The following is a 15,753-nucleotide window of genomic DNA, read 5'->3' as shown; positions in this document are numbered from 1 at the left end:
GTCCAGGTAGTCTACGAATACGACCAGCGCCATCCACTGATGTTGGTCTACGTAGCACTATCCAGGTGTACCAGCCTCGATGACCTATAACTCACCAACGCTAAGGGTGACTTCAGGATCCGACACGTCGCCGGCTCTATCGACGGACAATTTGTCGACGAAATGACCGAGGCATCCACGATTTCCAACGCGCGTACTATACCTCATACTTCACTACACATGGAACCCTCGTCACTGCGATCGCGACCGGATGCGATAAGTCATGAGCAGCTGCTTGTGCTCACTGATCACGGTGATGATGACCTTGTTCAAGAACTGTCAAGAACCTCTTTTACACATGCCTACGGGTTCGTGAAACGTGCTTGCGTTCTCCATCATAAGGGGCAAGTATAAGCACCATATCAGCTTACAGCGTCTGGTGTTGGTAATACCCACGTTGCCGTTGACAGCGTTACTCAACTGTAAACAACTGGTTATATTACACGTATGCGGCTCTTCAATATATATGTGTGCGTATCTAATTTATAAAAACCTTTCGCGTCATTTTGTAACATTTCGCTCAGTAAAAAAATTACGCCACAGTCACCTTCCGGCGCATGCTTCGCATAACATCGACTCCCACCAGGCCCCGGAAAGTCGCAAGTTCCAGCGATCGCCGCAGAGGGCGAAAAAATCGACCGCGGCGAGTTCCAGCTTCAAACACAGGGAGTGGATCTACTAACCTCTGCGTTAGGATAAGATGGCGACGTTGTGGTGGCCGCCATTCGCGCTATTTGACTTTTTATGTAGGGGCGCCCTCGTCGGGCCCAAACTTCAAATTAAAATATTTTTGAAATAAGGAAGTTTAGTCGTTTGCTTACTGTTACACGTCAATAAACAAATTGTTGTTTATACGAAGTGGCCTTGCCTTGCCAGTTACCACGTCATCAATCTTTTGTAATAGTTTTTGCTCCAACAGACTCGTAGTTGTCAGCAGCCTATCGGCATCATTATCTTCATTTCAAAATATACGGCGGCAGAGGCAACGTAACGGCAGGTAACGGTTCACGGTGCATTCGGATGGGTCTCGCGCTCTTTCGTTTCGCTGTAAAAGTTTCCAGCCACTGCCGGCCGAGACACTCGCTTTCGTTCTGTTTGTTTTGACTCGTTGAAATGCTTTCGCGAAACGCATTCAGCAGACTTCGGGAGAACGAAGGGACCGTTGAAGCGTTCACCGGATGAACACTCGTTTCAAGCCCGAGAATATACGAACCGGTGAGTATAAAAACCCACTGCTTCAGCTTTTTACCAATGACCGTGTGGGTGTCACACGGAGGCGACGCACTGCAATATTAATATTTTCAACGTGTCAAACTCTGTCGCTGAGAAAACGTGCGATCCTTGCGGCGTGGCTTCAAGTGGGAGCAAGTTGCTGAGTTTATCGTTCGGTTCACATTAACTAGGCCGCTGCAATAAAGAAAGGCAACTGCATCACCAACGTCTCGCATGCATCTTCGTAACTAGCCCGCATATCAGTGCAAAAAAGATACGAGTTATATTTTGCCGCAGTCGCATTTGAGAAGCCAGGTTTAGAGGTCTCATTTGTCCTGTTGTCAGTTTAGGTTATTTTTACTACACATTTAGTGCAACGAAAGCTTCACATAATTGTGAGTGCACATTCACTTTATTGTGATAAAGAAACCGGCACTATAATAAGAAATTTTTTTTTTCTGTCATAGCCTCCTGGTCTGACAAAGAAACAGCTGTGTGCAATGAGCAAGGCACCTGTTACATGACACGCCTGTAAAGAAGCTAGCCCGAGTGAAACAACATGCATTATAAGGTACGTTTACATATATGTATAACAAACCGCTGTTTTTGTTCACTATGTTTATATGTTTATTTTTGCAAAGTTTAATATGCACTGATAATGCTTATCAATATCTGGTGATGTCATTGTTTTTCCAGGATTGCCGGGCAACGACAGGATGACTACCCCCGAATGTCCACTCTGCAAGTGCGGCGAAACATGTGAACGTCTGCTACAACAGGTCATCTTGAACCTCACGCTTGCAATGCTGTATTTGTGAATGGTTTACCAGGCATCTCATGGAGGTGTGACTACAATCGTCCACAAGTACTAGCTGTCTACTGTGCCATGCAATCTACACCGCAATAGCGTTGAAATTGAGCACTAGCTCCGTGCATTAGTTACGTTACGTGGCACTGCTGAGCTCAACGACGCAGGTTTTATACCCAGCCACGGTGGTCACATTTCATTGGGGGCGAAATGCAAAGACACTCGTGTGCTTAGATCTGCGTCTAAGTTCCGGGAAAGACGGAAGCTTGAAGAGACGAAGAATTTGTTAACAAGAGGTGTCGCTGGAGCAAATGTTTCGACAAGCAGTCTTGTCTTCTTCAAGGCTACAACTGCATTTGTTTAACTCCAGTCAGTTAGAATCAATGTACAGTTGCCCACTACTGTATGACTCATAATCATATCATGCTTTGCATGTGAATCATCAGAAATTATAAATTTAAAAATAAATATACAGAAGTCTGTCTGGCTGGGCAAGATTATAAGAATAAAAACGCTCTCCAGCCACATTTAATCATTAGTCTTCTTAATTTAAAAAAAACTAAGAGACCAAACGGGTCTCGAAACGTAGGGTCAGTTTTTTTTAAATTATAAATCACATTACAAAACGAACATCACGGCAGTGAGGGGAATTAACAGTCTTTCCAACATCTAATAATGTCTAGGGTTTAACGTCCCAAAATCATGATACGCCGTAGTGGAGGGCTCCGCAAATTTCGACCACCTGGGGTTCTTTGACGTGCACCTAAACCTAAGTACACGGGCCTCAAACATTTTCGCCTCCATCGAAAATACAGCTGCCGCGCAACGTAAATGCAACGTTTAGTTGTGCCTTATGAGACAGTTTACACACTATGCTCAAAACTGTTTTGCCTTAATTAACTGTGTTTAGATCATAGAAGTTTACAAAAAGATACGACAAAGTTTACAAGGCTGTGCTCAATTACATTAGCCTTTGCACATATGTTCAATGGGCTCCTTCAAATTATTTACAGCTAATAAACAAATTATAAGTGTGACGAGCACTTCTTCCAGCACAGCTTCACCAAGCACGTTTACGTTGTCGTGATGAGTGAGATTGTGTTCAGTGAGTATGGTAGTGTTTTCTTTTTTGCATAGCAGAGAAACGTGCCAAATTTGTTTGAACACACCTACTTCTGCTGTTTGATTAAATTAACATGTCGCAGTTGTAGCACCTACCACTATGAAGTGAAAGTCTGTAAACTACTGTCACAGAAAAAAACCTAGGAAATCGAAGAGGTAATTTAAAACATACATGAACTTGGACTTATCCACAGCCACACTACAAGATTTTACGTATTGTCAAGGGGTCGTGACGTCGACGAAAGCAGCAGTCGGTGTGTCCAAGATGAAACTTTTTATTCGGCCGAACTTGTGGCCGGGAAACGAAAAGTCAAACTACAGCAATACACACTGCACACTGATAGCGGCGAACAGGCGTCAGCCGTCGATAAACTGATCTGTGGCAAGGCGCGTCGGCATTTATACCTGCGGCATCGAACATTCGAGCATTATCACTGGTGGCTGTGTTAGTTCGACAATAAACTGAGCTGTTTGCAATTGCACGCTCCAGCCTAACAGAAGATCCTAAAATAATCTGGAATGTTCCCAGACATTCTGGCACGGTTTGTACAATGCAGTAACTACACGTGCAATTGGCCAATAACATAAAACATAGAAAGAAAGGAGCGCATGTGACAGTATTTCAAGCCGGAGCTTCTAAAAGTAGCAGGGAGAATACATACTTGTGCTCCCAAGCCCAAATATATTGAAAAAGTAAATAACACAATAACAAGTATGCAATATATATATGACCTTTATTTATCCAGCATTGGCACAGGTTCACATCGTGCTCCACAGTTTGATTTCGTGAGTGTTTGCTTGCAACAGAGTGCTCAAGTTCTATCGACATGTCTATGTGATACAGAGATTGTGCTTACGGCTGAGCAGTTGTTTAGTGTTCTGTGCGAACGCCAACGAAGATGTACACTGCATGCCTAAACCTTATTTTCTTAGAATTGTGCTTCTAGAATCTGTAAGCACTCGCCTTATATCTCTGTTTCTTTAGCATTCATCTACGCTGCATACTCAGCAGTCCGATTACTACTAGCGCCAAGAAATTCTAGCTGTAGAAACTGTGTAACTGAACTATATCGAGGAACAAAACGAGCCTGAAATATTTTCTTCCACCTATTACCTGAATACGTACTACCTATGGTATGGCTTCACGGCCGAGAAATTCGTGCCTGCCCTGTAGACACAACGCGATATTCCTTATTTGTAACGCATTCAAGGTGACATCGCAGAGCGAGAAAGATGCAGAACTGTACGCATCCGCGATTGTTTACGTAAAAGATTAATCAAAACTACATTGCTCTCACTGCGCCAACTATCTGTCGGCGTTGCGCACGTTTCGTTTCCGACTCCACACCATGCACTCAAAGATCAACACAACCTGGCAAGCGCCGCATAACTAAAGGAAGGATAAGACCCTTGTCCTAAAGCTATGCTGTTAAAACTCGGACGCTGCTACACAACGAGAGCAACGTTCTTTCAGCGATCTCGGTGTTCAGTTATATGCACATATTTGTCAGCTTTCAGACTGATTACACACGTACGGGTTGAAAGCTTTCGACGTGTATGAGTGACTTGTTTTGCTTGGACCTGACTGTATACATTGCTTGTACCAGCTTGGGCACTCACAATAAACGATGCAAACCTTACTTGATTGACGTTGTTTTTGCCAGTCGAGGCCAGTTTGGTCACCTGGCGATAAATATTACACACGCGAGCAGCGATTTAGCAACGACAAAGAACAAAATACCATAGGGAGCAAAAAGCGCAGTAGCGCGACCAGGGCCGGGCGAACCAACCGCAAAAACGCGTTTGTCTAATGATGATGATAGTACTTGCAGCGCCATCTCGCCTCGCTCTATTACAGTTCAGTACGCCGCCGCTACCCTTATTTCCGTACTACAGTCAAAGGTACAGTTTCCGTTCTCTAAAGTGGTAGATATTCTCTGCTCCCACGGTATGTGGGATCTGCCGGATTTTTTTTTTTTTCATTGCATTGTGCAATAGATGAAGTTTGCAGGAGACTTGCTACTTTTACTCAACAGCCCTAGCTCGTATGCAGTTGATGTAGACTCAACCTAAAAATTTCTGCCATGCGTTTTTCTCCACTTTATGCAGGTATTATATTTTGTAGTTGTTCTTTGAAATGCAAAAATGAGATTGCGTGGTTAGCACTGCGTGCGTACATGAAATAGCCAGCTATGACTAATTATATTTTATATTGCCCTGGAATCATTTCGCAAGAGTGTTACGCGCGTAATTCACCGAAAGTATGCACAGTACCAGTGAAAGTCGTGACACTGAAAGAAGTTCCTAAAACAATCTCTAGAAGATATCTTGTGTGCGGCAGGTATCTTCACAATAACCGAAGGTTGGACAGTGCCTCCTTTATGCTCAAGGCATAACTAGCTGAAACGGGCCGGGCCGGGCCCAAACCTTTCGGGCCCGGGCCGGGTACGGGCCACATTTAAGAACACCGGGCCGGGCTCGGGCGGGCCGGAGCATAGCATTTGCGGGCCGGGCCGGAAAAATCGGCCCGTGCAGTGCTCTAAGCGGGTGCATTTCGTTTCTGGGCTGTTGCACGGGAGCACAAAGGCCGACGTCGTTGCCTCGGCAGTGCGTTTGTGGGGGATGGGGTCACTATGTTTACCAAAGCTTAAAGTAGTGTGCCACCTTGCCGCACAGGCTCCGCTTTTCACCCCTATATTCCCTGTGGGCATAGGCGTGCGTACGGGGGGGGGGGGGGGGCAAAATCTGCCTCGTACATTGACTTAGTAAGGGGGGGGGGCACTGCGATGAACCTTCGCCCCCCCCCCCACCCCTGATGGGGAACCTTGCGCAACCAGTGGGGCACTGGGGTTCTAGCCTGTCTGGTTTCTGTACATGAAGTTTTAGGGGCGTAGCTCCTCTTAGTCTAACCTTGTCACGTCTCCGTTGTCCGGCGTAAACGGATCTCCCGTACAGTACGTGATATGTATCGCCCTCTCCTCTCCTACGGTCCTCCCCCCCCCCCTGCCTCGCGGCGCCGACGCAGGCAGCGTCTTGATTGAAAAAACCGACCGCTCGCGCTGCACAACCGTTCACCGACCACCCCGTATATATAGGCACTGGATTTTGACCTCCAAGGTAGTGCGTGTGTGCGATTTCTCCTGTGCGTGATTAAACAATTAAAATTCACAGCGTACATATAAAATTAAAGTGAGCTGCAAATCGTCATAACTCTCATCGAACCTTTAGTATAAACGCGCCCGATCTCACGTCGGTGATGATGTACTGGGCAGAATTCACGGAAGATTCACGGTTTACCGATGAACCTCCGCAGCTTCGCCCACTCATCATTCACTCCGTGGATATGCTGTGATTTTTTTTCTTCTACTACTACTACTACTACTACTACTACTACTACTACTACTACTACTACTAGTCTCCTTTGCCTTTCATTATCCTTCCCTATATTCACCCAAAACTCTCCACAAGAACGTACCAATATCCCTGGCACCAGTCTGTAATGGAACCTGCTACAAAATGAAGCGATCAGAAGGACACAATCAGTTTCACACAAGGAGCGGTCGTGTGCGACGCACCTTGCTTCACCCGCTGTACTGTGGCAGGGGGGTTAACGCCTTTATTCCAGAGACGCCGTCCACAAGCTGGGGGGCGTGCAGCAACGGCGAACCCGCGGTACAAAACAAAACGCGGCACTGGCGCGCCGTGCGACGCAGGAATGCTTGTCCGGACCACACACACACTGCAAGCAGGCCTCCCTCTGACTCTAACACTCACATCCAGCACAGTTCTGCCCTCGGCTTACGTTCTCAATGTAGACAGGGGGTACTGTTCTAGACATCGACTAATCTTGTCATGTTTAATTTGCGATCGTGTCAGCCCAGATACATACAGGGGTCTAACTATGGCATTTCTTGATTGGTTCGAGTTACCACCATCAGAGAATTCGGCGACATCCACAACAGTACCCCGCATCATGTATATCTGAGTGTTGTATTCAAAAGGGTGTAAAACACTGTTCAGACTCCCCCCCACCCACATGGCTGCCGCTCTGAAACTGGGCGGAGCTGTGCTGTCTGCGATTCGCCAACGTGGCCTAGAAAATGGCGTTGTTTACTCTGGTAACGCCACCACACACGGAGGAACGGCTCGTGCTGGCAGGTGCACACGTTTGTCGGGATGCAGCGGACGAGTGTGGCCCGACGATGGTCCGTCACCAATTATCACCGACACAAGCGGTACATGTCGCGTGCAACTGGCAAGAGCAGCACTGCTTCAAAAAGAAAAGGCGCGCGAAAACTGTGGTTGGCGAACAACTCGACCCACCAGTGGGCTCCTCTCTCGTCCGTACTCCCGGCGTGACCGTGGTACATACAGGCAGTAACAGAAAAGGAACTGCACACACAGAATCCCCCGTGGCGTAAAAAAACAACTCCTATGGATGCACGTTGCCGCAGCAGGCATGTGGGCTCAAGCACGACACACACAACGCAGTCCAGCACAGCAGCTGCCGCCAAACGGTTACACAGCCGGCGGCAGCATACAAATCTGTATTATACACACTAATGACTTCTCTCTGTACACAGGCGCAACCAACAAAACAGGCGTGGCCCACTCAACCCCCAAGTACTTGTCTGTGCATGCGCAAACATGACGACTGTGCAGGGTATGCACCAAAGAAAACACACAGGCAAAAGCAGGTAAGAAAAACGTACATGTGTTGCAGCAGCAGAAATACAAAAATACTCTTTGGTTCCAATTCCACTACGTTAGACAATGACAAAAGCTTCGTTACTGAACGGTAAACGACAAAAATGAAATACAGAGGAGGGAGAACACTGGCACACAACAAAACTGCACATAAACGGGGCACAACCATTCTTGCGAGCTGCTGCCACGATTAAGAAACGACTCTCGCGACAGGCCCACTACCCCCCACAACGCTCCTCAAGGGCCCGCTTCAGTGAAGTGCCATAGACCAACACGGCTCGGAGTCTACAGGCTCAGAGAAGAGGACACGGTGGTGCCTTCAGAGAGAGATTAAAGTAGCCTGACCGACCCCTGCAGCTTCTATCCTCCTTTCCACCCAGGGCAGTGTCGCAACTAAGCTAAACACAAAGCACCCCAGATCTGAAGTAGGTGACAAGCTCTGGGGAGTGCCTTGGCAAAAGCTGCAGAACTATTTACTATGACCTCCTGGGTTGCTGAAGATATGTGCTGTCATTGAAACAGAAGCTAGAGAAGTCCTGCTGCACTAGGCACATAGAAGCCCGTCTCGAGCAAACGGACGCACCAACAGCAACTGAAAAGGGGACCCCACCACGCAAGCAGTCCTGCAAGGTATGCAGCATTCAGCAGACGAATGTACAGTCCATTGCTACCTTCCTACAACTGAACCGTTAGTACTTATTGATCCCTCATGCAAATCACACTGTCGACCTTTGCCAACTTAAATTCCTCAAGTTAGCAACACACCGTGGCCTCCAAAGAGTCCTAATTGACCTCGCAATTGGAGAACTGCAATACCTTCGACAAAAAGTGATCTTCCTTTGGAACGCTAGCAGCACTGCTTGCACGGCAGAAGCCCCCAGGTCCGGCCCACCCTTGCTGTTCAAGAAAACCTTCCAACCCACGGTGCAGCAGCACACAGGACAGAGAACAAGGACAGAAGAATCGGAAGCGGCCCACCTCTCCTGGCAGCAAGAGGGGCCACCCCGCGGGCATCCACACAGCTTGTCACATGCTGTCCCCATTCCAGCCACACCGCACCACCCGCGGTGCCGTCTCGAATAAAAAAGGGGACACCACTCACGCCGTGACCACTTCCCCGCGTTCGGGGCCTCCCAAACTGCTGTGCCTCGAGGATCACTTTCATGCTCGTAGTGGAGCCTGTCTGGCATGTGGCAAAGGCTTATTAAAACATAATATTAGAGTTTATGGCACTGAATGCTGCCACAGACTGTCACATCTGCAGGCTATGCAAGCTGCCCTCTGCCTAACGAGGGTAAGTAGAACCCAATTGAGCCCATACACCACACTGACAGCCGCTCAAGTCAAACACGTAGAGAGGAAGTGGCCACTGTTTGTGGCGCCCAGAGAGGTTTCGCGCGTGCGGTGGCGGGAGAACAGACTTGCCTGCTGTGCAGCCCAACATAATAAGGAACCCAGACGAGACATCAGAAAACCACGCTGCAAGAGTAAAAGGCTGGCCTGGCACCTAGGTGCATAAAATGCACTCTGAATAATGATTACTCAAGTCTGCTTGAATACATGTGGCACATTTCAATACTATGAAAATAAGCATACAGTTTCTTTTTCAAGCAATCTTCTGCTCCACAATGAATTGAAGTGTTTATGAGAGCATAAAGTCAAAAGGAGGTAAAGTATATATATTAATAAAAATCATACTCCTGAATATTTTCATGACATGGCTCTACCAATAGCTGCAGATGCACGCAGGATTATTTGCATCATTATGAAGGCAACCATTGGATGTACTAATAGTGTATGACAAAATCACACCAGTGTGCACTGGGGTGCCCAGGTGCTACAATGATTGGACAAAAGTGGCACACCGGTGCGGGTGCGAAGTACTGAAGGTGCCATAAGGTACAGTGAACTCTGAGCCTTGAGCAAAGTCCTCCAGAGGCCATATGCACTGAACCTCAATCATGGCTATCTAACTGACATCAATAACTTGTTCGTTTTTTTATATGGGCCAGCAATGGTGTGACCTTAAGCTTTTGCAGCGTGGTTGCAAGCCAGGAAAAGGAAATAGCAGACCCCCCTAACTCCCTTGCACGTACAAGAGAGACACTACACGGTTCTTATTCACACCCAATGACCCTGAGACTGCAGTCTCTTCGAGTATAATCTAGGCCTACCCCTCCCCACACAGCTTACTGTAACTGGCATCTGAAGGTATCGAAAAATAACAATAGAAAATGAAATGGAAAATAAAAAAAGCTAGCGAAAGGTAACAAAACAAAAGAAGGGCTGACGGGGGGTGCAGAGCCGCAAGTGTCTATGCATGCCGGCAGTTGTCACGGGGGATCGTGCATGGCCCTTTTCTTGATGGTTGGCTCGGCTCTAGTCGGCTTTACGGCTCTTATGCCGCTTGAAGTCGCCGGACTCGTGGCTGTTCTGAGAGGTCTTCTCGTCCTCCTGGCTGCTTGACTCATCATCGCTGCGCAAGTCCTTGACCTGTGTATGCCAAGTCAGTTCTCCATCAGTAATGCGTTATATTTCCTTCAAAATGCAACATGCTTGCCGGTGCTTGGGCCAGCAACACCACATGCAGCTATAAAATTTACACCTGCTTCCGCAGCCATGTAATCAGACTAAAAAGTATAGGAGAGCCAAGAAATAACTAAAGCAGTCGCAAATTCGCTCTGAAGTGACAATCATGCCAAAAGTTATTATTAATTAATGAACGTAAGGGTGAGGAACAGAGGCAATGTAGCCTAGAATGCAGGCAAATTGAGGGGTATGAGCAAATGAACAGCTAAACCTTAGAATGGCCAGGACACGATGGAGAATGTTGAGTGCAAATGTGTTGGTCTCTAGCCCAGGTCGGCAAACTCACTCATGAGTCAACTCACTCACGCTCGGATCGAGCCATGAGCGAGTCTGGGCGAGTAATATTTTAGTGAGTCTGAGTCCGAGTGAGCCCTAAGCGCCAATTATATTTCTTGAGCGAGTCTGAGTGAGCTGCACATTTTTTTCCCGACTTATGGTTGTGTTTAGCATCTTTGTGCATTCCTCCAGTCCTAATGAGTACCACTGGGATTCCTTTGTAATGCTAAATACCGTCATTGCCTCACTTTAATCAAACAAGTATAATCCCATTTCTCCTGCATGGTGTATGCCAGTGACAATTGTTTCCCCCCACCCCCGCTACAATATACAAATTCAGCTTCTCCGGCGAAATCGTTTCACTTTGGGAGTGGATGGTTCATGTGGGCGTGCTACTCACCCCATTGCTTGTAATGGCCTGCAGCGCCATTCGAGCAATCATCCAAGTCCAGACTATGTGCAGGAATTGCAGGGCGACCAGCAGTGAGTTGAAGATGTAGTAGGCAGCAAACAACTCAATCACCTTCACTGCCTCAAACATAGTGTAGTAGATGACCCTGCAAAGGCCAAAGACACTGCATCACTCTCTCCAGCACTTTCTACCAAATGGTGGCACATGCCCCACCCACAAAAATTCCCAGCAGTAACACAAGCTCTCGCACATTACTGAACTACAAGTGACTGCTGAAATGCCCCGATTAGACATCCTGGCACTTACTGAAAGGGTGGTAAATTCAAGACGCAGTGATGCGATCAACCGAAGATACTTTGGCACAGCTTCCGGAGAAGCATAATAACCTTTCGAGGCAGTTACCAAGCATAGATTTTCCAACGCAAATACGTGTCTCTAAGCTGGAGCAGTTTTGTACTACATGTTTAACAAAATCCATTTATGCATAAATATGTGCACGTTCACTTAGAATACTCCAAAAGATGAAAACAAGTTACTGCTCTCGCTTTTCTGAGGATAGCCCTCAGTGTTTCTTTTAAGTCCAGGGACCTCAAGCCACTCAGCATTTTCCAGGAATTCATCTCATATTTGCGAATGAATATGACTTTCCCTGATGCTTTAGTTACAGTACCGCAAGCCCAAGCTGTGTAAGTTCTCTATGCATTCTGTTTGCTATCCAGAACTGTTCTGACAATGTTCGTGTTTTCAGGACGTGTGCAGTGAAGTGCCTGTTGTGCTTCATAGGGAGAATCTTTAGGACCCTCGCAGTCAAACCCACTTATAACGATCCCACGTATAATGATCTATCGGTTATAACAACCATATTTGGGTGCACTTACGATTTTCCAATGCTAACCATTGAAGTTGTGTCCACATATAGCGAACATTTTTCAAAGCCTCCTACTTTTACAATGAACACTTGAGACACGGTCGTGGTAAAAATATGGCGCATACGAAGCGAAAAAAAGTTAAAACAGGCCTTGTAAAGCGTAAGAGGGGCGCGTGCCCCGCTCCAGTTTACTCGCGACTAAGATATCCCAGATCGGCGAGCACCACACGCAGATTTCGGACGCTGTGAGCGAGGTCGATCACTTTCCAGCCTTTTTCTTTAGTGGCAGAATTGCAGTGAGGAAAAAAAAAAAGAGGCAGCATGAAGGCGGTCAGCTTTTGCACGATAACCTTTCCTGACGCCGTTCTCTGCAGCTACGACCGCCTACAATGAACCAAACAATGCCTTGGAACATAAGAAGGCATAAATGCAAGAAGTGATAACCGCAATAACTTTCCATCGCATAAAGGTTCACTGCGTCCCTAAACTCGTCCACACCACAATGGGCCGCAAAAGGTCGTCCGTCTTTTCGGTAACGGCAGAGACCGGTCGATCGGTGATAACGACTTCCGCGCGATTGCGGCGATGCCTTCGCGGATAAGCATCAGAAAAGAGCGAAGGCGAGGTGGCGGCCGTCGATGAACGTGCAGTTATGACTTATAGCCAACGACCTTATATCACAGTCATCTGCAGATATCTGCTCGGCTGCGCGTGTGGCGTACGCCGTACACTGCGGATTGATGGCGGTACGAGCGTGCCATGCTTAGCCATGCTGCCGTTCGCAAGTTCGCCACCGCCGCGTCGTGCGAGACCGCTTTAAAGTGCGCGGCGCTTAGTAGAAATGAAAGTAGCTTGCTGTCGTTGCGCGGCGCGGGCACCGAAAAACGACAATGCACTGAAAGCGAGCGTATACTACGTGTTAGACTAGGTGACAACTCAAGTGCGCCGCACATCGTCGTGCAGGGCCGCGAGAGCATCGCGGAGACATAGAGTGCGCGTTGCTTGCAAAATGCGTTTTCGCCGCGTTGAACGAACAGGCTACTTGCCGCACCCGTGCACGGTCCGAAGTGAAGCAGGCACGAAGAACGTACAAACGCGCGCATACGGCATACAGCAAGCGGCCCGGCAGTGACTCCGCGAGCCGAGTAGGCGACGCGCTGCACGCAACTAGCCAGGGATGATTGGCTCCACGTGCCAGTACCACGCTTCGGTGAAACGGTGTCAGTTCATTGCAAAGGCGGTTAATTCACTCGTGAGCACGTAGCGGGCGTCGCTTCACGACGCGAAAAGGCTTAGCTCGTCACCGGAGGGGTTGGGTGCACTTTAATAAAGTGCACAGAAAAAAAAAAAAAAAAAACGGCTTGGCCACAGAGTGCTTGTTTTTAAAGGCGAGTCCATATACAACGAACTAGTGATATAGTGACCACTTTTCGCGACACTTTCAAGTTCGTTATAAGCGGGTTCGACTGTACAGGGTTTAATAATTGGTCCTTTATGCCCGAAATCAAGCTTCTGCTCCGTGAAATTTGGCGCAATGGGAGGATTTGTATTTAACTTTGACAATTTCTCAAACACAAACAGTTGCTGCGATCGGGAAATAGAATCGAGATACCGGGATGCTGGGACACCATGGTTTCTCAGCAAAATCCCACAGTCCACTGCAGCGCACGGAATTGTTGATAATGTCTGGTGACTGTATGGTCAGATACACTCACACCTCGATATAACGAACACGGATATAACGAATTATCGGTTATAACGAAGTAAATGAAGAATAGTCTTGTCATAGATACAGTGTTAAAGATATACATTTATAACGAATTTTTGGATATAACGAACTTATTTTCATGTCAGATGCGACTTTGTTATAATGAGGTTTGAATGTATAACCTTTTCCCTTTCTCAGATATAACTTAAAGGCACCCTGCATGAAGTTTTATGGAAGTATATTACAACAAATAGTCTTACAATATTTTTTTTGTAAAACAAACTACAACAAAGTAGTCTATCCAAGTACTGTAATTAATGGAATCAATCAAATAGAAGACTGTCATCCAAAAACTTTTATAATTGCACTAAGTATTACTATTCTCTAGCTTAGTCCACAACAGCTAGAAACAATTTTATTGAACTTCACAGTATGGTCTAGTAGGAGTAGTAGCAGAAAACTTTACGCAGTATGGGCCAATCCGAATTGTTTGGCAGGGTTGTGCCTAGCAACTACGAAAACTACACAGCACTCGCCAGTATGCTCCGATGACCACTCAAAGTTAGTGTTAACTTAAATATGGTTTGCAAGCATGCTCAGTCTTATCTTTCCCCTATAGACCACAAGAACGACGTCTTAGTGCACACTTGGCGCAAATTATGAGATTTTTGCAAAAGTGTAGCAGAACGTAGCAGGTTTCCCCTCCTGGTGCAGTTTGGCGCAATCAGCGTAGCTATCAGATCGCTGAGGATGTCACCTGAAAGAGTAGCTTATTATCCTCATCCTCATGAACCAACACCCCAACTTTTCGTTTCACAGACTCCAGTCAAAGTGTATCTATGGTTCCAATGAATATGCATAGCTCTTTCTCTGCTCGATTCCAGAGCAGGCTAAATGAACTTTTCAACATAGCGACTGAAGCGCTAATGATAAACGTAGAAAGTACTATGCACATACATGAAAAGGTGGAACAGCAGTTATTGGAAATGCACAAAAAGACTTTGCTCACTATAGTACATACTAAGCACACGTTTGCAAGAATCCTAACCAACTACTACAGGCATCGCCAAAGCACCGGAGAAGGAACATCAACAATGTTAATTAAGAACATTTTGCTGGGCTGGCTGGTGCATGTAATGTAATGGGCCCCAATGAGATGACCACAAGAAGTAACACGGACGGGTACTTCTCCGTGTCACTTCTTCATACGGAAGGAATAAAGCGCCAACCAGACAAACACAAGAAGGGTTCTCTCTCGTTCCATTACTGTGTGCGATTCCGCATTTATACTTTGCACTAACATTTCCAAATTTGCTTTTCCACAAAACAACACTTAAAATTTAGCAAAAGTTGAGAACAAAATGTGTAAGATTGCCAACAGTGGGATCAAATAACGAGCAACTCCTCGTTTGTTGCAGTTACCAGAAGCAGTGCTAGTACAAAAATGGATATTTTGAACCCACTTGAACAAAAGTTACGGTAAGCCGAACATTCGTGAGTGAGTCAATGTTAAGCTGGGACTTCACTCAGTAATAGAGCTGTATAGATTAAAAAAATGTCAGCTTCAAAACGTCCGTTTTCCTCGCGATATTTAGCCTGTAAAGACCTGCGTTCCCAAGCTCAGTGTGGTTTCGAGGCAGTATTTACAGATGTAAATTCATGATTCTGTACCGATTGCACAGTATATAAGAACAATAGGAGTATGCTCCATGTCTGCACACCTGTACGGGTAGAGCCCCAGCCTGGACACCAACCAGCAGAGGGTGAACACAGCGAAGGCAGCATCTGCAAGGCGCTGACGTTTTACGTACTTGGCCATTTTAGCTGCCTGCATGGGAAGAAATGAAAGTCATGTTTAGCATTTTTCCTGCGCTGATTGATGGCCTTTGCCTACCACAAATGGAAGATGTTTAATGAAGAGAAAGGAGGAAAGGTCGGCCGGGAAAGCGGGTTTCTAGCCTGCTACTCCTCCCAAGGGTAAGGGGAAAAGGAAGAGAAAGAGAGGTATGATG

At 46.7% G+C, this 15,753-nt stretch overlaps 1 protein-coding gene across 1 annotated transcript in view; it reads right to left on the bottom strand.

Annotated features, from left to right (window-relative positions):
• Positions 1 to 7,879: 7,879 nt before the first annotated feature.
• LOC119387907 (ceramide synthase 6) overlaps positions 7,880 to 15,753 on the bottom strand; it is a 30,342-nt gene continuing 22,468 nt past the window's right edge. Inside the window, exons 7-9 of the mRNA XM_037655473.2 lie at positions 15,463 to 15,569; positions 11,154 to 11,310; positions 7,880 to 10,381 (exon numbers count right to left, since the gene is read on the bottom strand). Coding sequence (XP_037511401.1) covers positions 10,268 to 10,381; positions 11,154 to 11,310; positions 15,463 to 15,569 — 378 coding nt within the window. The 3' untranslated portion in view covers positions 7,880 to 10,267. The remainder of the gene's footprint in view (positions 10,382 to 11,153; positions 11,311 to 15,462; positions 15,570 to 15,753) is intronic.

This window comes from Rhipicephalus sanguineus, chromosome 3, assembly GCF_013339695.2.
Source record: "Rhipicephalus sanguineus isolate Rsan-2018 chromosome 3, BIME_Rsan_1.4, whole genome shotgun sequence".
Taxonomy (NCBI): Eukaryota; Metazoa; Arthropoda; class Arachnida; order Ixodida; family Ixodidae; genus Rhipicephalus; species Rhipicephalus sanguineus.
This window is presented reverse-complemented; position numbering and strand designations above follow the sequence as displayed.